The sequence below is a fragment of the Ipomoea triloba genome, chromosome 8 (genome assembly GCF_003576645.1).
Source record: "Ipomoea triloba cultivar NCNSP0323 chromosome 8, ASM357664v1".
Classification (NCBI taxonomy): domain Eukaryota; kingdom Viridiplantae; phylum Streptophyta; class Magnoliopsida; order Solanales; family Convolvulaceae; genus Ipomoea; species Ipomoea triloba.
The window spans coordinates 2,930,580-2,954,920 of NC_044923.1; the positions used below are offsets into that span (position 1 = coordinate 2,930,580).

The 24,341-nt window shown below is 35.3% G+C and overlaps 3 protein-coding genes across 3 annotated transcripts; all 3 read right to left on the minus strand.

Moving 5' to 3' along the window:
* Nucleotides 1-283: 283 nt before the first annotated feature.
* On the minus strand, nucleotides 284-5,195 carry LOC116027976. The gene is made up of 7 exons (XM_031269776.1): nucleotides 5,058-5,195; nucleotides 2,168-4,084; nucleotides 2,035-2,089; nucleotides 1,763-1,911; nucleotides 1,403-1,489; nucleotides 932-1,060; nucleotides 284-847 (listed from the first exon to the last, which is right to left on the minus strand). Exons 1-7 carry the CDS (start codon nucleotides 5,124-5,126, stop codon nucleotides 746-748), a joined length of 2,508 nt encoding a protein of 835 aa, XP_031125636.1. The 5' UTR covers nucleotides 5,127-5,195; the 3' UTR covers nucleotides 284-745.
* Nucleotides 5,196-8,890: 3,695 nt separating this feature from the next.
* Nucleotides 8,891-12,834, minus strand: LOC116027763 (floral homeotic protein PMADS 1-like). The gene is made up of 7 exons (XM_031269508.1): nucleotides 12,541-12,834; nucleotides 12,393-12,459; nucleotides 11,833-11,894; nucleotides 11,600-11,699; nucleotides 10,192-10,233; nucleotides 9,753-9,797; nucleotides 8,891-9,305 (listed from the first exon to the last, which is right to left on the minus strand). Exons 1-7 carry the CDS (start codon nucleotides 12,726-12,728, stop codon nucleotides 9,111-9,113), a joined length of 699 nt encoding a protein of 232 aa, XP_031125368.1. The 5' UTR covers nucleotides 12,729-12,834; the 3' UTR covers nucleotides 8,891-9,110.
* Nucleotides 12,835-18,752: 5,918 nt separating this feature from the next.
* On the minus strand, nucleotides 18,753-21,711 carry LOC116027571 (S-type anion channel SLAH4-like). The gene is made up of 3 exons (XM_031269272.1): nucleotides 21,279-21,711; nucleotides 20,137-20,558; nucleotides 18,753-19,031 (listed from the first exon to the last, which is right to left on the minus strand). Exons 1-3 carry the CDS (start codon nucleotides 21,709-21,711, stop codon nucleotides 18,753-18,755), a joined length of 1,134 nt encoding a protein of 377 aa, XP_031125132.1.
* Nucleotides 21,712-24,341: the final 2,630 nt, after the last annotated feature.

The window sequence follows — 24,341 nt, forward strand, 5'->3', positions numbered from 1 at the left end:
AAGCCTTCAAGACTTGTATAATTTTTTTATTCCAAGCAACCTGAAAATAAGATTTGTGGAGGGAATATTCCACCAACTACCCCAAAATATTTAGAACTAAAACTCCGAATGAGATGATCGAGTGAGTTAATCATAATTCTCGTATTTGAAAATCGCACCAACTATTTCAAAATATTCAGAACTGAAACATAATTCTCGTACTTAAAAATCCACCAATTATCCCAAAATATTCAGAAGTCTGACTCCGAATGAGATGACTAAATGATGAAACATAATTCTCGTACCTGAAAATCACAAATTCAATTCTTACTAACACCTTTTTAATCGAGCATTTTACATAGAATCTTTCTAATACAATTTGCAGTTTACATCTCCTGTGTGGTAGATCCAAAGATGATGACTATAGAACCAAAGATGCAAGCCTGCTGAGTACAATTCCACATAGCTTGAAGCCATGCTCTTTCTTCTTTTCTTTTTTTTTTTTTTTTGGGTATTTCCACTTGAAAATTTCACAGGATAACAGAACTTGAAATTAGTACTATTTATAAAAGGATAAGTGTAGTTTTGACCCCCATAAAAAAATTAAATAAATAGTGCAGAGTACTTTTCCTACTGATTACACAGAAAACTTCTATCTTTACACATTCAAGAGAGTTAGCAGGGAGAAAGGAAGGGGACAATCTAGCTTAAGCGCTGGAAGTGCGACGAAAAACCTGGCACTTCTCAGGGCATGCCGAGCAGCTTTTCAATCTTCGTTTTCCTTGAACATGGTTCCTCGTCTCATCCCATCGACAAATTGCTTTACCCGGCTGTGGTTCGTCTCGAATACAAACGCCAACCCCCTTACCTGCACACGAGCACCAAGCATTGGCATCGCAATTGATAAACAACGAGAAACAGATCAGCCCCGGTTGTGGCAAGCAAGCCATACCTCAATCAAAGAACTCGATGTAAGATGCACACTTTGGTTTTGCACTATTTCTTTGCCATTGACGCGGATCAAATGTTTGCTAACATTTTGCAAATGGAAAACTCCATCCTCGTTGATCTTTATAATTGCCTTATATAGGTAGTAAAAATAAATATTAGAATGGATTAGTACATTATGCAGACATAGTAGTAAGGCACTACTAACCTCTTGTTTACAAGCTAAGCTATAAACGAGGTAAAGTCTAATGAACATTGAAATTAGGGCTTACTATATTACCAAAAATTGGCTTTATGCTATTCTGCTAAAAGTTCCTATTTGCTATCAATTTTCTAATAATTGCCAAATACAGAAACTTAAGTATTTTCCAATTCCCCTCTATCTAAAAGACAAGAAAAAGATCTAAAACGTAAAAATAATTCAATGGAAACTTAACGACCCATCATCATTAATTCAGGGCTGAGCATAGTTTACCTGCCGCCGGGAAACCTTATTGCCACAGCATTCTCCGCTCAAATCAATGTCAACTTTTGCCTCCGCAGTTCCCCTCCCAAGCAAAACCTACCATTCATTGGACTGTATTAGAAAGCCCAAGAGCGAGGGCATAAAGAAAAGAATGCTACTTCAAGTTGTTTGATAGGAACGAGCAGTAACATCTATATCTAATCCAGTACTTCGAGAACACAACATCATAAGACCTATCACATGAGTTTTAGGAATGGTCCTAAAGTCTCAAATAAAGAATGATAACAATATACCATATAGCAAAAGCTTGTTCAAGCAACAGGAAAACATCATCATATGGTTCGAGAAAAGTAAAAAAAAATATAATACCTCTGGTTTTTTAATAAAATGACTTGAGTGGCGGCTATACAAAACAGCAAACGCTCCTTGAGCTGCAATCACTCTTTGTATATGAGCTTCGGCGCCCTGCTCCAGTCTCATGATTGTTCTTTTAGTCTGCTGGTGTTGATATTTTGCAACTACAAATTGAGAGAACAAAAGGGTGGATCGTAAACTAAATTGATATGACTAAATCAGCAAATCCTCTGTCAAGAATAAAAGGGCAAACATTAATGACCAAATGAGAATAAACCGGGACCTACCTTCCTTATGAAAGCAGATGTCTTTGTCATCGGGGCTGAGGTCCATGTTAAGGATCTGCAAAAAGCACATTAGTATTGAATTCATCGATAAAATCCTATTCCTGTGAAGATATACTCAGTAACATTTTCTCACCAATGCTTCAACATCTGAAAAGTGAGGTATGTCCTCATCGCTATCACCGGGCACATCTTCTTGCTCCAACAGTAAAGCCTCTGCGCTTGACTCTGGGATTGTTGCTTTTGTAGAGACCATTTCAACACAAAATGGTTCATTCTTTTGCAGATTATCAGCAGAATCTAGCTCGTGCTTAACGGTAACAGTCTTCTTCTGCAAGCACAGAGGGTTAGGATATGTGAGTGGATGGGGATCGCGGTTACAATTGAGGTTCTTTGCATGATCACTTTGCGCAACTGTTTCCTTAGATGGTACAGGCAGGGCACATATTGTAGTTATTCTCGGTGAAGTCACTAGCTTCGGACCTTCATTTGAGCTTGTATTCCTTCTTATCACGTTTCCAGTGCCACTATTAGGTACCTCATAACTAACCCCACAATCACTGGCAGAACGGTTTAGACCCTTTCCTGAATGTTGCAACAATTCAACCTTTTGAGAAGACATATAAGATTGTTCATTATTAATTTGTTCCCTCTTCTTCGGGACAGACCATCCATTATTGTTTGTGTGGTTATTCAAAGCATTTCTAAGGGAGGAGGATGTTGATTGAAAAGTTGCATCATATTTCCATTGCTTCATAGAGGGTAACGATGTTGATGGCATCCAGATGGGAAGGAAAACATCATCATTGCTCGGAATATCTGGGTCTTCAGTGTTTAGCGTGCAGCATATAACTCCATTGCGCAGTTCAGGATATGCGGGATTGACACTTAGAGCAGACGATAGCATTTGAACCTCTGAACCATGAACTACATACCGATCACCACAATGGTATTGATACTTTTCAGCTGATTCTTTGGGCTGAGCAACATTAAGGTTTTCGTCTGGAACAACTAATACTAGAGGTAAGCTGTCGTTGGCTATTTGTTCAGCACTTGGAGAATCCAATAGGAGTGATCCATAAGTATCCAAATAAGATTCATTAATTATCTCGTTTCCAATATAATCCATGGGAAACATGTCATCCTCAATTGACGAGTTGAGAATAGAATCGATTTTTGCTAAGAGATCATCAGGGATAGGAGTAGAAATTCCCCCGTCACCTGGTACTTGGTCCTCCACATTCGGTTCTGATTGAATAATACCATATGCAGGTGTATTCAATTCATTTCCACCACCATCAACAGGAAGCGTGAAATCATTTACCATTTCCGGCTCTTTCTTGGGTAGTTGAAAGTTATGCAGAACCGGTGAAGTTCCCTCAATTGGAGTCCAGCCTGGCATCTGAGAAGACGGCGAATGTCCAAATGTTTGAAATGACTTGCCACAATCTGAAACCGGTGAATTTAAGACCGGGACTTCGAGCCCGGTGACAGAAACATTCTCAGACCCGGTGACAGAAACATTCTCGGGCACGTTGATGCTATTTATGAAGTGATCATTGTGTTCCATTGCAAAAAAGGTAGCATCTACAACACCTCCAGTAGCATTTGTATGAGCAGCCTCAAAATCAGGAAATACATTATCGATGAAATCAAATCCCGACTGTTGGTCACCAAATGGATCTGCCAATGAATCTTCAAATACACAGTCTGTTAGTAGAGGCACACTCATATTACTGGACCCAGTAAGAAAATTCATATCCATCGAAGGGTATGCTTCGTTACAGACTCTCTTCCGCATAGAATAGTAGCAGCTTCTAACGCTCTCAGTTTTTCTCTTTCCAGAAACAGATTTAATGTCTTTGTCATTCTCAAACCTATTAAGTTTTGATATTGCAAAAGAGCACTCAAGCTGGACCATTTCAGTTGACGCCCGTTCAGAAACAAACGGATCATAAAGAAGAGAGTTCCATCTATCTTGCAATTCTTGAACAGTATATCGCCGAGAAAACTGCACAGCACCTTTAGCAAGCGACTGTAGTGAAGCACCCGCCTAAAACAAAAGGAAACACGGAAAAGATACAACATTAGCCAAATTCCACGTCCTCACAACGCTAAGAAACCAACCCCAGTACACAATAGAAATCTCGATTACTCTCCCTATTCACTCCTCGAAACTAAGATATAGCACTTAAATAGCTAATTAATTTCATAATGCTCTAAATGCCCGGTCATGCCCTAGCCAGCTCCTTTTATACACCATCAATCCGCTGGCACGATGCCTCTATCTATAAGACTACACACCGCAAACAATTACGGAGTACTAAATTACAGTAGAACCAACTACCAGCTCCATTTAACAGAACATAACACCAAGACTCGCCATGAAGCAATGATCAAATTCACGCCTTTCAACATTATAGAATTATAAGCAGAGCAGAAATTTTCACCAAGCAATTTAAGAGGAAACCTTTGCCTCACCTTCAACAGCTTCTTACAGAGTTACTTACAGAGTTACAGTGAATCAAGTAAATTTATTTTAAATTTTCATCCTTCTTCCCTTACAAAGTAAAATATCTATGCACAAAAATTTCCATATATCACACACAGACCTTAATGAAACAGACCAAATTTGAATTTATATTGCGATTCCTATATCCCAAAGAACACCAAAGCACACAACAATTAAGAACAACCTAAAAGCTACAAATTAAAATTCCCCTTTTCCTAACCGAGAAAAACAAAACATTCCATGAAATTCAATACCGTGAAAAACCAAAGTTTTACAATTCAAGGGAAAGAGTTTCCAGTCTCACCATAACAATACAAAAAAAAAAAAAACAAAACAAAACAAAAACAAAATCAAGTAAAAAACATGGAATCAAAAAAACACGAAAAAGGAAAACCCAAAGCCAATTAACAATAACGAACACCAAAACAGAGCTAAACAGGCTAAACTTTTTCTGAAAATTATCTTTAAAAAAAAAAACGAAATAAAAGAGTTTGTTTTTTTCTTCCATTGTTACCTCGGCGGCATTCTTAAGCAAAAAATCGTCTTGCGGAAGCCAATGAGGCGCCGGAGGCAAAGCTCCCATGACTGCAACTTCCCTAACTCGAAGAACCTCAGCCGCTGCGCCGCTTTCTCTTTCTCCCTAATAAATTGTTTTTGTTTTCCTTAATTTTTATTTTTTATTTTGTTTTTATTATTCCTTCTGGACTCTAGAGCGCCTGAGACTATATATACTAAATTTAAAAATTATTTTATTTTCGCTCTACACCCCAATATTTCGTGATTATTAAGTCATTTTCATATTTGTCAATTACAGATTTTTAATTTTTAATTATAACTGTTAAAACGGGTTTAATCCGTCAAGTTAGACCGTCCTGTCCCATTAAAAGAGTGGACATACTTGAATTTTATAAGTCCGTATTAGAACATGCTTTTTAGCCCATCCCACTTAACTCGCGAGCCCAGCCTAGTAGGGGCGGTGCAGGGCGAGCTGACCCTCCTTACGCCTGCACTTTGGTATGCCCCTGCCCCGCCAACTCGCATTGACAACTCTATTTGTTATTATATTACTATTAAGTTATTCTCATATTTCATTTTAAGCATTACTAGTGTAATTTTAAGAAAAGTGTAATTTTTTAAAAGTTTTTAAAACTTTTCAGTCAATTAATAATATTTTTTTCCTTTTTCAATTTGCCTAATTTTCGTTTCCTTTTCATTAGAATCTTTTTATATTTTCAATCAACTAGTAAAATCAGTTTTATTTTCCATTTTATCGGTACTATTGTTTTGGCGGGAATTTCAGAAAAGATGATTTTATTTTTATTCATAGTAGTATAGATAAGTATTCGAATTATTATTATTGGTGTAAATAATAACTAATAAATTATTTTTTCTTATAAATTACTTAGAATTTGTCTCCACTATTATCACAATTATAATGGTTTAATTATTCTCAAAATTTGGGAAATAGAATTTTGTTACCAATTAAACTTTATTAAATTTTTTTACTAATAATATTAGTTTGTGCAGGAAAGTTGAAATGGAGAATTTTACTTTTTATTAATAGTATTGATACGTGAATATAGAAATAATATTATCAATTAATAAATATTAGTTAACCTGGAAGGTGTAGTTGAGTGGAAGGGACTCATTCATCCTTAACCACATGTTTAGGGCTCAATCATTGGCTCTAGGTATGGAGTGGGCTACACACAAAAAAAAAAAAAAAAAAAAAAGGATAGATATTAGTAAGTTTGGGCGAAAAATGAAATAAGAGGATTTTATTTTTTATATATAGTATATAAATTAAGATTTTTTAATATTTCCAATCAATTAGTAATATCTGTTTTTCTTTTCCATTTTATCTTTTCTATTGTTTATACATACATTCATTATATATTCTCATTTTCATCGTATGGTAGATACCTATATACTTTATATACTAAACATAAATATCATTTTCTAACTCATAATTCATTATTGTTTATGATTGTCACCCTATTTTATATTATATATTTAATTTAAAATATATTTTTTAAATAGATTTATTGAAGTATTATATGTATTTTTAACAATTTTATACATTTTTGAGGTATGGTTACATCAAACTAAATATTAAATGATGATTTTAACTAAGGGTGTATTTGGTAACTCGAAAAATAATTTCCAAAATAATTTCTGAAAATCATTTTTCGAGTTTTCAGTGTTTGGATATGACTGGAAAATCAAGTCAACTAAATATGACTTCCGTCAAAATTTGGTAGAAGTCATTTTCCATAGACCTTGATTTCCGATAACACTCACAACCTTCGTTTCCGCCGAAAACCATAGGTATGGTTTCTGCAGCGAAAACCATAGGTTTTTTTTTTAAATATAATTTTTAATAAATAACATTATTTTTTATATTATTATAAATATTTGTATATTTTAAATAAACCAATTAAAATGTTTATTTATACAATTCTACTCATTTTCAAAAAAATTAACTAAACACACCAAGACAGTTTTTCAGAATGTAACCAAACACTGAAAATGAAACTATTTTCTGAAAAATGACTCATTTTCAAAAAAAAATTCTATAATTTATTATCCTGGTTTCAAAATACACCCCAAGGTTTAGAAAATTGAGGTTACTATATATAGTATAATTAGAAAGGGTTGAGTAGGTAGAATTTGTAGTAACCATCACGAGTAGTACGTACATCGTATATATTAACATGTCTATTAATTTAAACAAATAAATTAATTATAATAAATATCATATACTAAAATGTAATAAAAATAATATTACAATATTATCAAAATATCGTTCGGAGCTACACTATATAATGAAAATTTTAATGATATAGTTATAGTGGCAATTAATTTATTATGTAATTTGTAGATTACTGCATGAAATATGACGTGTGGAATATCTTATAATGATATCGACATAACAACGACAATATAACAATACGATTAATGTTGTTGCTAATCGAACATAAAGTATTCCTATTTAAAAATAAAATTTAAGAATATTTCTATTTAAAAATTAATTTGAAGGTATCATAATATAATGAAAAAGAACAAGAAAAATAAACTATGATTTACGAGAACTTCTTTGTAGTTTCTCAAATGCGTGTTCTAAGTGAAACTCATTTTGTGATTTTAGTTGGTTAAATACCATAAAAATGTATTTTACTTAAGTTGTCAATGACTTGGTCTAGTGGCAGGAAATGATTTTCTTAAATGGGAGGCCAGTAGATTGAGGAAGTAGATATGGACAGATATTACATTGTAACATAGTTAATAGTACTAAAAAAACTTAAGTTACACATAATTAATTAATTCAAATAAGATACTACATTGTACCCGAGTTAATAGTAGTTTAAAAATTCAAACACTTTGACAGAATTGTTTAAAAAAGAAACTTGGTCATTTAGCTGTCGTGGAATGAACATGAATTGATGACATAGTACTATGAGTCGTACGAAGGAAAGTGAAATCAGTTACAGCTGGTGCGTGGATTGCTATCATGTGGACCCACTTTTGGATTCTTCTCACCAGCCCAAATGAATCGTGACCCGTGATTTCTTTTTCATCTTCTACCCCCCACCAAAAAAGAAAAAAACAACAAACATTAATGTATTTTTGGTTTTTGACAGTACCAAATATAATTATATATGATAATAGTATTCAATATATATATATATATATATATATATATATGACAATTGTTTAAATACAATTAGTATAAGTATTGACAATAGCTGGTATAACAAAAAAATAATATAAATAATTACTTGGTACTATCGATATGGATGCCAAACTATCGCTTGACAACATAAAAATTTAAATTTTTGCCTGGACAATATCAATAAGAAAAATACTTTTCACGCTTATATTTATCATTTTGGAATTAAAAATAATTTATTTTCATGAATTATTGATGAATTGTCTAATTTCACAATGAGGTTAATTAACCTATTTACCTATATAGATAGCTGAATTCAAATTTAAAGCATTGTAATTACTAAATGAATTTTCCATCCAAATAGGTTTGCGATTTATCATATCTGTGAAGAGCTAATAATGAGTGGTAATTATAGAGTAAGTCGTAACTACCAAAACAGTAACTTTGACAAAACGCATATGGCTCACCCAGAATGACTATGAATTCATTTGTACGTCTATCTTATTTCTCTTGATCATATTATTACACAAATTGTGTTTTCAACAAAGCGTATGATTTATGTTGGGATCATAAGTTAAATAAACACCAACCATATATAGCTAATCCGATCTATCATATATCGCTTATATAAACAACAAATAAGTAACAAATTGTATAATGAACTGAACGTGCCCAAATGTTTAAAGTTAAGCAGGCATTCATTTCAACATGTCAAAGTAGTTAAAAGTAGTTTTGTTTTGGTTTATACAATAATACCGGACCCACATCAATCCGATTTTACATACCCAAACCAAGTCTTATTTGATGACACTCGAGAGATTACTAATACAAGTTCATTTTAAATCTTTGGTGCTTAACATATAAAATGTTAAATCGAAGATGACCAAATCATGAGTACTACTCGAGTAAAGTAAACGTAGTGAGATCAGACCCTCCACCACTATGAAGATGGCCGTGATGATGGTGGTGGTGATGGTGGTCTGGTTGCAAGCGCAACGCGAGTATGCGGGGGCCTCCATTTGGAAATCCAAGAACAGAATTGTAATCACCTTCGTGATCAACCAAGCCATATGGATCTTCCTGCCTTGCCTCCTGCCAATTGCCAAAACATTATCTTTCAATTATTAGCCCTCATGGAATTTGGTTCTCGTCTCTCAATTTGAATAAGTTTAGTCACTCAATTGTCCAAAGTGTCATGAACTACCTCAAACTCAGTAGTCAAGTTTATATATATCAAGAACAAATTTGGGCACCTATGTACTTACGAGCTGAGATTTGGTAATACTATACGACGAAATACTGAATTAACAACACCTTAACTAAATAACTAGAAACTAAATTTGTTCAAATTGAGAGATCAAAAGTCTATTTTACCCTTAAAACAACATTTGTGCTCCACTTATGAGATCAATTAGTATGTACTCTAAATAAATCCTAGGAAACTAATTCATAGTTAAAGTCTTAAGAGCATGTTTGTTTGAACTTTAGTGTTCTTATCACACTGAAATTTAGTGCTGTAGAAATTAAACAGTGACTCACACATTCCAGTAGCAGATTTCTGTGGATTTCTTCCACATTCCTCACCTACAACAATACATCCATGACATTGATCAGCACAATTGCAGTTTCATATTTTGCACAAAAAAAAAAAAAAAGAAGTTAATTGTAATGAGAAATTCAATATGTATATATGGTTAGGTGAGAATTAGTAACCCATGAGAACTAATTTCATCCGTTCATCTAGAATGATAAAGGGCTGAAAATTAAATAATTAAAAAAATAAGGTGGCATTTCTTTATTACAACGGTGCATTTGGAAACACTTGCACTCACATGTGTGCACTATTAGTTATTCGCGTAGGCGTTATCAATGTTTTCAAATGCATAATCGTAATTGCATAAATGTCACCATATTTTTTCTCATTTTGTATTTTAACCGTGATTATATGTATATATGTATGTAGCACTTATGGTCATACCTTCTTCTTGTGAGTCTCAATCTGATTGCCAATCACCTTATACTGTTTCATTTATATTAAAAAAAAAAAACAAAAAAATAGTTTAGATCAAAAGACCACAAACAAACTCATGAAGAAAATCGATTATCATACAAATTAGTAAGAAACCATCATCAAATTATTCACATGCACTCTATATGTATATATGGACATGCCTTTTTAGTATAACATACGAAACATCTAATATATCTCTTTGTTAGAAGCATAAGAGTAGAAAGTAGGGAAAACGACACTTTTGGCCCCTGAATTGTTTTACTTTTGTAAATTTGATCCCTGTCTATTGATTTGAACAAACTTAACCCTTCAATTGTCCATAGTATGTCAAATTTAGTCCCTGAATTTATATAATTACAAATTCTATTAATAAACCTATTTTCATGAGGTTATATTTGTCAATTACTATCCACTATTAAAGCTTCCTTCAATCTTCATTGCCTAAATTCCTCACAACATTTATGTACATCAAATTTGAAAACACAAATAAAGGAAGCATATATATCACTTTCGATGATCCTTCATTATTATAGATATTGTTGTAACTACAAATACAAGACGGATCCTTCATTAAATTTGAATTTTTCATTTGCTGTTGTTACGGCGTTCATGTCTTTTTTTTTTTTGGGGGGGGGGGGGTTGAATTTCACAGATTTAGCATACTGTTAGGTACGTAGTTCATTTCTCCTTTCCATATTCCATTTTGTTATCCCTTTCAATTTGCATAGGTTATGTAAATGAATTCATACTTCTCATGCTATCAACTTCTACAGTTTCAAATTTCATGAGACTGACGACATAACCACCTCTGTTTAGAATACTTATCCACCATTTTTACGATTTGACGAAGACGGCATTAAGAGAAGAAAATGAAACTTTAACTTAATTGACAAATATAACCTCATGAAAATAGGCTTATTAATAGAATTTGTAATTATATAAATTCAGGGACTAAATGTGACATACTATGGACAATTGAAGGATTAAGTTTGTTCAAATCAATAGACAGGGACTAAATTTACAAAAGTAAAACAATTCAGGGACCAAAAGCGTCGTTTTCCCTAGAAAGTATGATATATTAAGTAGAAGCTAAGAGACTCCTTTGTATAGCATTTGTTATATATTTTAGTCGCTACTCGAATGTGAGTTCTGGGTAAAGTCCACTTAATGATATTAGTTGGCAAAGGATTAAAAGAAGATAGCAACCTAAGTTATCCATATATACATAGTTGATCGACTTAGATCAATAAGGCCGGCTAATAGACAACACAAAAAGGGATTCTTTTAAAGAAAATCATAATTATTGTTTAATTAGCCAAAAAAAAATGTGTATAACCCTATATTATTTGCACAGATATATTATAATCAGCTTAACCTTTCTTTCGCGAATAAGCTTGATAGAATTGTCCACGTCTTCTATGAGCTCTGTCAGTTGTTCAAAGCTCAGATCGTTAAGACCCTCACCCATTCTCTGTCTGTCAATCATATTAGCCATTAAAAAAGCATTAAATCTTTTAATTTAAAATAATATATATTTCCTGTCATAAATGAAAAAAAAAGGAAAAAAGATAACAATAAATAAGCAAAAGGAAACCCTAGCTAGTAAACCTGATCTCCCTTCGTAGAGCCCTGTTAACATCTCTCAGTTTCTTCAGCTGATCTTGCATTTTCTGCACAGTACAATTTTTGCAAAAAGAAAAAACAAAAAAAAAAGTATATATCTCATATTTTTATTACCAAAAAAAAAAAAAAAAGAATAGATACATCTAAGTTGTGGATCTACACCTTTACAATTTACACCGAAAACTCAAAAAAAAACTATATAATATAAGAAATAAGAATTATTAGGGCATCAATCATGTGCGACGAAATGAGTCATTTTTCTAGAAAAATTTAAAAATTAGAGAAATAAAAAACTGAATTCAAATTTGTTTACTAAAACCGTTTTGATTTTCTAGAATTTGAAAAACCCGTTTAATTAATTCTAAAAAATTGAAGAAATGGAGAAAGAGACGATGAGCAGTAGATCCACACTTCAATTCACTGTAACGATATTTCTAACATTTTTTTTTTGTTTCAGGAAAATAAAACAAAGATATGAAGTAAACGAGTATAGTCGATCTAGAATTTTCTTAGTTATATGGTAATAAATTGAAGAGAAGGAAAACCTCAAAGTGGTGGTTCCATAGATCGGCCCCGACAGTCTTCTGGTACTGATCGAACAGCTGCTTTGTTCTACACATGAACAGAAAGATGATGAATCTATATATATGTAACTAGAAACAACAAAAGTGTGAAGAGAGAGAGAGAGGGTACGAGGTAGAGGGGCTGATGTATTCATGGAGCTTGCCAGAAGTGGAGATCATGATGATGGAAACCTTGGCGTCGCAGAGGACAGTGAGCTCATGAGCTTTCTTGAACAGCCCATTTCTTCTCTTGGAGTAGGTCACTTGCCTGTTTGTTTGGTTTTCGATTCTCTTGATCTGGATCTTCCCTCGAGCCATTATTCGATCTTCACTGCTCTATCTATCTCTCCCTTTCTCTCTCTTTCTATCTCTCTCTCTCTAATGGAGATGGTGGTAGGTTTTTGTTAAGCGTGTAGGGAAGCTTTAATGCGATGGATGGAGACGTAGACAGATCATCATTTTACTATATGTTTTAATTTGGTGTTGTTTAGGATTCCACGCATAGGTTTTGTTTTCTTAATTTGCCTTGTTCTTTTTTGCTTAACTAGAATGTGGGATTAGGGTTTTTATGCAACTTGACTTTGCTCGATTCGTCGTACGTGCTCCTATAAAGATAAATGTATGTCACCATGGGCAGCTCAACTGGTCACAGGCTCACAAGGGTGAAATTTTGGAGAAGAGACAAGGAATGGAGTCTCACCAGTAGTAACGTGCGAGCAACCTCTCAAAGTGAAAGGGGCTTCTTGTGCGCAGTGAGCAAAGGTCTAGCTGGCCTCTGTGTTCAGTTGAGTTACTATAATTCGGGGCGTGAGGGGCCTTGTCTGTCATTGATTAGTTGAGCTGTGCCGGACTGGTCGTGTAAAAAATAAAATTATAAAAAGCATTGTTCATAAAGATTTGAGTTACATATTGCATTAAACCTAGAAGAGAAATAATAATGGAGGGGGTATGTGCTTAGGACAAGTGGGTTACCATAAATGGAAAGTGTTACCAAATGCGTGAAAGGTGATGCAGAAGTTGAATAAAGTTGAAAGAATCAGTCTCTTCTAACACTCTAACTCCTCAGTTATCAATCACCATCGCCGGCAAAAGAAGACCATTATTTATTCGGGTTGTCGGGCTGGGCCGAGCCCGCCCATTCTCAACTAGGTTTTCAGTCCTTTTGCCCTCTGCCAATGAATATGATGTCTTGTCTATCAGATGATGCTTCAGTTCAGTTCACATAGTATTTTGTTCTGTACATTTGATGCTTTGATAGCTTGGGTTTCACAAGTTTCTCTATTGCTCACATTTCCTTTTGTTTTATTTTACCCTTTTTATTTATGGATACAATTATTTGTAATATAGGTGACAGTCCACTTTAATATTTTTTTTATCAGAATATTCACTTTTGGTCATATTATTTTTGTGTGAGCATGTGTTTAAACAATTGCTAACTACAATAGTGCTGGACGAGCAAACAATTCTCACTCTGGGGAGCTTCAATTCCAATCCAGATCTTTTCTTAATATATACTGGATAATTTTTTTCCTACTATGCATGCGCATGCTCTCAATGAGAGTACTAATGTTAGATACGCAAATTCACTGAGATAGTTCATTATATTCCAAAAATACTAGTCTATTAATAAAAAAGACCATTTAATTAATTTAAATACCACCACACAAATTTGAGAAAAAAACCTGATTGTAGTTACCTTTTTAACTAATCGAAAGTAAGACAGACAAAATGAATAATGAAAACTATTTTACTATTTTGACTAGTCAAAACACAATAATAAGAGTGTAATTTTTCATATTTTTGTTGACAATTTTAAAATTTCACAAATTTGTCTCCCAGGTCCAAGTCGAAGTCGAAATTCATCACATTGCCATAAACTTTCGTTCCGACACAGCATAATTGTTTGGTTTGCAATTGTAAGAACATTATATTGTACCATACAAGCTTTACACGACCAAAAAATAAAAAAAGTTATATAAATTAAAATATATATTTTCCAATCCAAATTCGAGCTGAGCTAGGAGTAGTCATAGCGTATCTGGTGGTGAGATTCTCACGAAATTAAAGAGGTTGAATGTAAGTGACCAATGTGTTAAGGGATATCGTCTTAGGTTGTTAGGTACTACGTTAATTGGTTCTCTGATCTATCAATAGGGAACTGTTTTCCTATGGAATAATAAGATGGGATTTGGTCAGGAGCTGAGAACACCAAAGGAACAACAACTTTGATTTTTCCACTGTGCAATCAAATGAAATGATCAAAGTAATATTTGTCCTTGTTTCCAAATTTAAAAAAAAAAAGAAGTAATATTTGTCCTTCACTTATTTACCTATATATCATGGTTGAAAAATAAGATTTATGGACGGAAAGAATCTTTCTAATTATTTTTGGAATCTGAATTTGAAAAAGTATGTGGATCGGATAGTTAAATATCATGGTTGAAAAATAGGATTTATAGACGGAAAGAATCTTTCTAATTATTTTTGGAATTTGAATTTGAAAAAGTATGTGGATCGGATAGTTAAGCAAATGGCAATGACCCAATGTTTGTTCGCCACTTCTTGATTTAATGCAGTTACTTTGGTGTTAGCTTTCAAAAAAAATATTATACCTTTATTTTAAAAAGTTGTCAATCAAATAATGTGTATAACTTTCATTATTATTCATTGTGTAGGCCTCGTATGGAGGTTTTGAGAGGAAGGCGAGATGAGATGGGTCAGAGGGAGTTTGAAGATGTTCATAGGGACTATATGGCATTGGTGGAAGGGGAGAGTGGGTAGTGGAGGCAAAGGGCTAAGCAGTTCTGGCTCAAAGAGGGTGATATGAACTCTCGTTTTTTTCATAATCATGTTAAATCCCGGTGTTATAAAAATGCTTTTAAGCGTATCCGAAATAGTGCTGGGGAGTGGGTTTCGGGTAGAAGGGATGTGGGGAGAACTATCTTGCATTATTTTGAAAATCTGTTCCAGTCAGGGTACGGTGGGTGTGAGTCTGTTTTGGTTTCTATTACGGGTAGAGTTTCTAATGAGCAGAATGCGGCATTAATCGGTGAGGTGAGGGAGGAGGAGGTAAGGGCTGCCCTTTTCTCAATGTTTCCTGACAAGTCTCCAGGTCCTGATGGGTTTAATTCGGGGTTCTATCAAGCATATTGGGATATTGTTGGTGGGGAGGTAGTGGGGAGTGTTAGGAGAGTGGTTCGGACGGGGAAGTTGCCTGAGGGAATAAATCACACCCATATTATTCTCATTCCAAAGAAAAGACACCCGGAGACTGTAAATGATTTACGTCCTATAGCCCTGTGTAATGTTTTATATAGGATTGTGGCTAAGGTTTTGGCTAACCGTTTGAAAGGAATTTTGGGCGGTCTCATTGGAGAAGCTCAAAGTGCCTTTGTACCGGGAAGGTCCATTGTCGATAATGTCTTGTTGGCTTATGAGGTCACTCATTTCCTAAATGGGCAAAGGAGGGAGAGGGGGGAGAAGTATGGGGCTTTAAAGATTGATATGAGTAAAGCTTACGATCGGGTAGAGTGGGAGTTTCTTAGGCAAGTTATGTTTCGAATGGGTTTTGATCCCTCTTGGATTTCCTTGACTCTGGAATGTGTTTGTACTGTTCGTTACCATGTTCTTTATGAAGGGGAGGAATGGGGTCCTATTGTTCCTACCAGGGGTCTCCGCCAGGGGGATCCTCTTTCTCCGTATTTGTTTCTGTTGGTAATGGAGGGGTTTAGTAGTATGTTGAGGGAGAGGGAGGAGATAGGTACTCTTCATGGGATTACTATTGCTAGGGGGCTCCTTCTATTAGTCATCTGTGTTTTGTTGACGATCTCCTAGTGTTTTTTAAAGCCAATTATCTTGAGGCTGGGGTTGTTAGGGAGCTTTTGAGGGTGTTTGGTCATGCCTCTGGTCAGGTGGTTAATTTTGGGAAATCAGAGGTGAGCTTTGGGAGGAATGTGACTTGGCAGGAGAGAGATATAGTGTGTGATGAGTTGGGAGTGCGTAGTACCTGTTTAGGAGGTCAATATTTGGGGCTTCCGGGTCTGGTTGGTAGGCAGAAAAAAAGTGTCTTGGGCTGGATTAAGACTCGTATTCAGTCTAGGATTCAGTCATGGACTAATAGGTATATGTCTCGGGCAGGCCGTGAAATCATGCTGAAAACAGTCCTTCAGTCTATCCCTAATTACGCTATGCAGGTTTTCTTGTTACCAAAAGGTCTTTGTGTTGAGCTAGAAAGACTTTGTAATTCCTTTTGGTGGGGATGTGAAAGAAGAGAGGGTAGGAGGGGTATACGATGGAAGAGGTGGGAGGATTTATGTTTCCCTAAGAAGTTAGGAGGTTTGGGTTTTCGGAGGATGCGGGAGATAAATGTGGCATTGTTAGGTAAGCAGGGGTGGAGGTTTCTTACTAGACCTGAGTCGTTGGTAGCTAGGGTGTTTCGTGCTAGATATTACCCGGATGGGGGGTTTTATACTGCTCAGTTAGGGAGAGAACCATCTTATGTTTGGAGGAGTATTTGGGAAGCTTGGGCTGAGGTTCGGCTAGGGGTTAGATGGCGTGTGGGTACGGGTTGTGGTATAAAGGTTTGGGGTGATCCTTGGCTGCCTTCTCGCGATAACCCTTGTATTAGTACTCCCCTTTATGATCATTTAGCCAATGCTACTGTAAATTGTCTTATGAATGCTGCTTTTGATGGGTGGGATGTGGAGATTTTAAATGATTTGTTTCTTGAGAGAGATAGGGGTTTAATTCTGAAAGTTCTCATTTCTTTTTCAAAAGGGGCTGATATTATGTATTGGGAAGGGGAAGGTGATGGTCATTACTCTGTTAAAAGTGCGTATCGTTTGCTAGTTGGGGAGAGGGAGGGGGTGAGTGGGGGCAATTGGACTATAATGTGGAACTTGCATATTCCCCCCAAGATTAAGTGCTTTTTCTAGAGTCTGTGTTCTAACTCGTTACCAACAAAACTGGCTCTTTCTATGAAACGAGTAAATTGTGGTACTTTATGTGCTTTCTGTGGTCTTGAAACTGAATCTGTTGCCCATTTATTTCTGTTCTGTGAATACACTGTGAGGGTGTGGGAAACCTACGGTTGGCAGTGGGATGTTGGGGATGAGGATGGTTTTTGGGATTGGGCAGATGGCTGTTTTCGAAACCTTTCTAGGGGAGAAATATGTCATCTAATTATGTTGTTGTGGGGCATTTGGGAGGCTAGAAATCAGAAAGTTTGGAGTAATAAATCCATAAGTCCGAGGGAGGTAGTTCATGTTTCCTTGGGTTTTTTACGTGAGTGGAGGAAAGCAAGGAAACCAATACGGGGGGAACTTCTGGGTTGGGTGAGGGTGAGGGGGAGGGGGTTGACGTTTGGGTAGCACCTCCTAATCGTTTTTTGAAACTCAATGTGGATGCAGCGGTTCGTAAGGAAGGAAATTTGCTTGGTATGGGGTGGGTTCTCCGTAATTACATGGGTGTTGTGGTAGCGGCTGGAGCAGTGGGAAAGCGGGGTGCGGTTTTGCCACGAGAGGCTGAAGCTCTAGCTGTCAGGGAGGCTTTAAGTTGGTTGAAGAGCCGTGGCCACGACAATGTTATTGTGGAGACCGATGCTTAGCAGCTTGTTTCTCAACTTTATACTCATAATACCTCTCCTTACGGTTTATTATTGCGTGATATTACTGTCTTGTTAGATTTTTTTGAGAATATTAGACTTTGTTTTGTAAGGCGTTCGGCTAATACTGTGGCTCACTTATTAGCTAGAAATGTTGCTCTTTCGGAAGGTAGTCAGTTTTGGTTTGATACCGGCCCTTCGTTTATTATTCACGCTCTATGGAATGACTCTTGCAATTTATAAATGTTTTGGTGGTTTGGTTTTCAAAAAAAAAAAAAAACCTATGAATCAAATACACCCAATTTTTTTCTTTATTTTTATCATCTTCTTCCTCTTCTTGTCTCTCCCTCTCTTTTCCTCTTCTTTTATTTTTTTCCCTTTCTACCCATCCAAAAATTGTGTATTGAGTAAATATTTTTCAATGTAATAGTTTGCAATCAACATAAAGCTAAACCATACTAAGAAAACAACGTGTAACAGATTCACTAGCCAAGCTCTCGTGACCTATGGTCCTGACTCTGGCCCTAAGTCTTTTCGGACTTGATATTCCAATATCTCTATCACCTTTTATTAATTATATATTTCTCTATATCAATTAAAAACGTCGTGAATCTATTTAATACTCATATAATGTGTAATAGAATGCTTTTATCCTGTTGTATGTTTAGTAAAGTTGTATACTCGCAATATCGGGAATGATTTATTATATGTATATTGATGATGTGCGTGTTGTAAGTTGATCATCCAAAGATTTTTTTGGAGGATTTGTGAAAATGACGGTTCGAAGCGTGTTTGATGACGACAAAAGTGGTGATGAACAATATAGAGAGGAAGACCAAGATAGAGAGGCCGGCAAGGATGAACATTAGGGCACGAGGCACCGCTCCGGTGACCACCTTTGCATACTTACTTGCCGCTAAGGCGAGCAAGGTGATGGTGTATGAATAAGCCCACAATGCAACGTTGAACCTTCTCATCGATTTCTTGAATGATTTCTTGAATAAGTTTGGCCTGCAGATCTGTTTTCATATTTGGTTGTCAATAGATATGATTTTGAAATAGAGATTATTACCGAAATGGTCCCTCGACTATTGTGAAATTACCAATTTGGTCCTCGACAAATTTTCGAGCCCAATTAAGTCCCCTGACTTTGAAAATTTTAACCAATTTGATCCTCCGTTTATTTTGCCGTTAAATTTGGGACTAAATTGGTAATTTTGCTATAGTCAAGGGACCAAATTGGTAATTTTGCTATAGTCAAGGGACCATTTTTTACTATAGCAAAATTACCAATTTGGTCCCAATTTTAACGGCAAAATAAACGGAAGACCAAATTGGTTAAAATTTTCAAAGTCGAGGGACTTAATTGGGTATGAAAAATTGTCGAGGACCAAATTGGTAATTTCAGAATAGTCGAGGGACCATTTCGGTAATAAACTCTTTTGAAAAATAAGTGATTTATTGTGGCATTTTAACGTGCATTAACGAATTGTATTCTATGCTTTGATAAGTTGCACCTTATATTTAAAGAACTAATTTTAAAGCAAAAAGTACAACCTGCTAACCCACGTTAAAATATTCTGCACGGCATTTAATTTTAATTTTAATGTAATGTCACATAGTTTAAACATAATTAAAATGTACAAAACTAAGGATTTTATAGCCCATGTTTAGAGATCGATCCTCATCATATCCTAAATGGAGGTGTAGGTAGTTGTTCATTGTTTTAATTTTACAATTCTATTCATTTTTCGAAAAATAAAATAAATATATAAAATAATTTTCTGAAATGCAACCAAACACCGAAAATAAAAATATTTTTTAGTCAATTTTTAAAAAACATTTGTCAAAAGTCAATTTTCATCTTTCTAAAGACACCCTAAACTTCAATTTCAAGGAGTATTTAATTTTGCTCATTTGCCATTCGTTGATATTGTCTGATAAGTACTTCTCGAGTTGTTTATTATGTTCCAACACATAAAAATCCTAATAAATATCACTTTCATACCTACTTTATTGTCTTATATATCTACGTTAATTATTATATTCTAAAGCTGTTATATTCATGCATGTTTAATTAATAATTTTGTTTTGTGTAATGCAACGTAACAAAACGAACATTACCAGCGCCGTGAAGAGGAAGAGAGAGAGATAAAACAGCATCTTGGAGCAAGTATCGAAGATTCCAGAAATGGAATCCCACGCCAAGCTGGCCTCGCTCGGCGCCGCGAAGAACAAGAAGAACACCGGCCGGAGCATCGCCGGAAGCCGGCGGTCACTCCCCGGCAGCCTCTGGTAGAGCGTGACGAACAGGACCAAGTAGTGGATCATGCCCAAGGAGAAGCAGCCAATGGAGACTTCCTGCCACCCGATCCTGGCGGCGGCACGCGCCACCACCAGGTTGCTGATCACCGTCAGCTGGCTCGTCGGGTTGGCCACCGCGGTTAGAATCCTTGTCCCCTTGGTGAACCACTGGCCGTATATTTTTACGTCCAGGACCACCACGGGGACCGCGAAGAACCACCATAGGACGCGGGGACTATAATCTAACATGAATTGAATAAAAAACTTTAATATCATAGTGGAAAATAATATTAGAGATTAGAACGAATTTTAGAAGGTGTATTTGAGATTATTCTTAGCAATATGTACCATCTGTTTTATATGTTATAAAGTGTACAAACATAACAATGAAAAGGGTAAATTTATTTCCTTATATACTATCAATCTGTCACCATTCCTCTCCTAACATCTGTCAGTCTTAATCGGCCTAACTGTGACTTTAATACGAGTTATTATAAACAAGCTCTTATTATTAGTTTGGCCAAACTATAGCCAATCATTATTGTGTGGATCGATAGCTCATACAGCTGTGTGGATCATACTATCAAATAATATACATTCAGTATACAAATAATGTACTTTTAATATATTAAAATGTACATTATATTCATCGAAAGTACATCATTTAAATACTGAATGTACATTTAGTATATAAGTAATGTACTTTTAGTATATTAAAACTGTACTTTTTGCTATGGTACACACAATACTGTGTGAACTATGATCCACAGAATAATTTGTCAATTACCGAGCTACAGCTAAGGTGAAACTTTATTTTCTTATACACAATCATCACCTGTATTGGACTTGACCCTTTATTTACTTCGAGCAAACATAATGTTTGATAAATCAGCAACTTATCAACTTATAGTCATTTAGTGAGTCTAGCTAGTTATAAAATATATTATACAAGAAAATCTTACGTGAGTGGAAAGGGGCGGATTGGAGGAGGAGGAGCCAAGAAATCCATGGGGCGAAGAGGTAATTAACGCCGATGTGATGAAGGAACTCGCTTTTAACCAGACTGAAGAAAAGCAAGCAGCGGAGGAGATAGAGGGCGGAGAGGATGATGAGGACGATGAGGCTGAAGGACCATAACGTGATATTGAGGACATGGAAGGCGGCGTGATGAGGTGGGAATAGCGTTTTCCATAGCATGGCTTGCCAGCCTAAGGACAGGCTTATTCTGAAATAGCCGGCGTGGAATCCGGCGAGTATAGGGGATAGCCACCGCGTCGGCGCGTCGTCTAAGCTGGCGGAGGACGGCGGCGGCGGCGGAGGAGGGGGAGGAGGAGGAGCATTAGGGTCTTCGATTGTGATTTCAATATGGGAGGTTGAAGATTTCTGGGTTTCCATGGCAGGGGAGAGGGGAGAGGGATATGATATGATCAGTGGCGAAAATGGTTAAATAATGGTAGATAGCAGCTGGGGAAGGTGAAGTTGAGAAGTTGAGATGGATGGGATTAGACAAATCATTAAATTTTCCTAATCACAAATCTAGTCATCTTTTAATTAAAAAATATGTGATTTAGAAATTAAAATTTTTCTTGTCTTTATCAATAAAATTACTTCTTCCTCCCCCCTCCCCCCTCCATTTAATGACTACCCCCCATTCCCAATCTCTATGTCTCGTTTTTTGGAGTCAAATTAATTAGTGAGACAATTAATTTAATATTTATAATGGTTTAAATTTGACTTCGGGGGCAAAAACTTGTGTGGGGCCGTCCCACCGTGAGGGGGGTCGGGTCAATATGAAAATGTAATACTTATATGCACAAATGTCATACTTATATGCTCAAATGTAATACTTTTACATTTTAATTTAAAAATATTACATTTTTTTCAAAAGTATTATATTTTCCCATATAAGTAGGTGGCACTTATCAACATTACTTATTATGGAAATAAGTAACAAAAATTGTATTCCTGATTAGTATTATATTTGAGCATATAAGTATGACATTTGCATGATGGTTCGACCCGCCCCGTCTCATGAATAAGGATATGTGAGACGGTCTCACACAAGTATGACCCTACTATGAGAGCTGTTTTTTTGAAAACAATATGACAGCTGTTATTTGAGCCAATTAGGACAATTTAGGTTAGTTTATCTCTTTATAGTTTTAGCGTTTTACTCATAGCATTACTTTGAGTAGTGGTTGTGCGCTTTCTAAAAAATTTAAATGTTTACAATTCAACTCCTGTGTAATAACACGCAACCCACACAAAAGAGTTAAAACACATTATGTATTTGCTCGACCAAGTTAGTCGTAGCAAGAATAGAATGCATAACCTTTTTGTTGAATAACCCTGCTCCACGGCATCCACTCTCTCAATAATTGTTATATTGTGTACTATAGTCGATGATATGATGAACATTGTAGACTTTGGTCCAAATTATATACATACAGTTAACATATTATGTACCTTTTTTATGCTAGGTAAGGTTATACTCGTGCCTTAAACACGACACCCTATAGTAACAACCCTGTTCTATTGCAATGAAGTTCATCCATGTCCTCCCCCAACTCATTCCTCACATAGTGGGGCGCTTCCTCCCACTCCATCCACTTTGAATCTTCCATGTAGACATGCTTCGCCAAACCATATGCCTTATAATGTACTTTTAGTTAACCTTATGCACAAATATATATAACTATATATATATATATATATGTATGTATGTATATATATAATTTGGACTAAGATCCACATTACATATAATTAACATAATCCTAGGTTGCCATTGGACTTCTCCATATGAAAGATGGGTTAGAACCCGTTTTAGCCTAAAGAAAAGTCATACCTGGTAGTATCTTGCCTGGTATATTTTGGCCACAAGATAATTAGGATTCCTCATCAAATTTCGGGATTGTTTGCTTAGGAGTTAGGATTGCTAAATTCAAATTATGAATATTCCTGAATCATTGTTTTGGAAAGAATATTCCTGAATCCTAGTCTTCCCCATCTCTTAGGTTTTCACAGCAGATTCTAAGCCTTCTAGTTAATACCTCCATTAGATCTACCTCATCTTTTCCACCAATACGAGTTCATTGTGATTTCAATGTTCTTCAGGAGACCTTTTGGAAGCAAGAACACTCCCATAGCATATGTAAGTTAAGATCATGGTATAATTTTGCCAATAAGAATTGGAGGTTATGGGAGAAGATAGAGGGTATGCTGTAAGAGTTAATTTTTTTTTCTTTTTTAAAGTTTTGGCGAACCCTACCAAATTAGAAAAAATAAAAAATAAAATCAAGCAAGGTGGTGCGTGAGACACACACTAGCCGCGCCAACTAAGCGCATTTAGTGTTTTTTTTTTTCCTAGTTTCCCTTTACACATATATTAGTTTCATTATAGTAATACTGAAATATCATTTTAATAATACTTCATGCCTATGCTATCCGGTTTAATTTTATGCATACAATAAATTTATTATAACAACATTAAAGTAACATTTTAATTTCACTATATGTTTATTTTTTTGAGTACCTATATGTTTATTTGATAATATGCATATATGTATAAACTATGTTATTTAGTTTCATTTTATACATTGAATTTGTTCATTATTACAACACTGAAATATCATTTTTACTTATATACATATATATGTAATGTGATATGACAATGGTTAATGATAACCACAACCGCTTCATTTAATTAAAAAAAACTGTGTCATATTAGACTATGGCTCAACGATCACCTTCCAAGTGCGGGCCCCTCTCATTTTAACATAATTTGTAAATATAAGTTAATTAAAATTAAAATTTAACTAATGACATATCATGTAGTTAATTTAGTATTTTTTTTTTGAGTACTACTGACTCCGTTACAACCTACTAAAACATAAAGAGACACTTAAACTCGAACCCACTCCCTTTTATGTGGAAGTGTAAACCGAGTGTCACTAGACCACAAGGTCTTTGGCGGTCATTGGCATAATATAGTTATTATAAAATTAAAAAAAAAAAAAAAAAAAAAA

Bases quoted from the DNA above. Each gene is read 5' to 3' on its own strand.
- LOC116027976 (XM_031269776.1), bottom strand. From the start codon at position 5,126: ATGGGAGCTTTGCCTCCGGCGCCTCATTGGCTTCCGCAAGACGATTTT. The intron at 1,912-2,034 runs GTAGGTCCCGGT...CTCAATTTGTAG, and splicing joins CATCTGCTTTCATAAGGAAG to TTGCAAAATATCAACACCAG. The intron at 1,490-1,762 runs GTATTATATTTT...AATGAATGGTAG, and splicing joins ATTTTATTAAAAAACCAGAG to GTTTTGCTTGGGAGGGGAAC.
- LOC116027763 (XM_031269508.1), bottom strand. From the start codon at position 12,728: ATGGCTCGAGGGAAGATCCAGATCAAGAGAATCGAAAACCAAACAAAC. The intron at 11,700-11,832 runs GTTTACTAGCTA...TATGATTGACAG, and splicing joins GCTCTACGAAGGGAGATCAG to ACAGAGAATGGGTGAGGGTC. The intron at 9,798-10,191 runs GTATGACCATAA...GTATTGTTGTAG, and splicing joins TTGAGACTCACAAGAAGAAG to GTGAGGAATGTGGAAGAAAT.
- LOC116027571 (XM_031269272.1), bottom strand. From the start codon at position 21,711: ATGGAAACCCAGAAATCTTCAACCTCCCATATTGAAATCACAATCGAA. The intron at 20,559-21,278 runs GTAAGATTTTCT...AATTCATGTTAG, and splicing joins ATCCGCCCCTTTCCACTCAC to ATTATAGTCCCCGCGTCCTA. The intron at 19,032-20,136 runs GTAATGTTCGTT...ATATGAAAACAG, and splicing joins TCTTCCTCTTCACGGCGCTG to ATCTGCAGGCCAAACTTATT.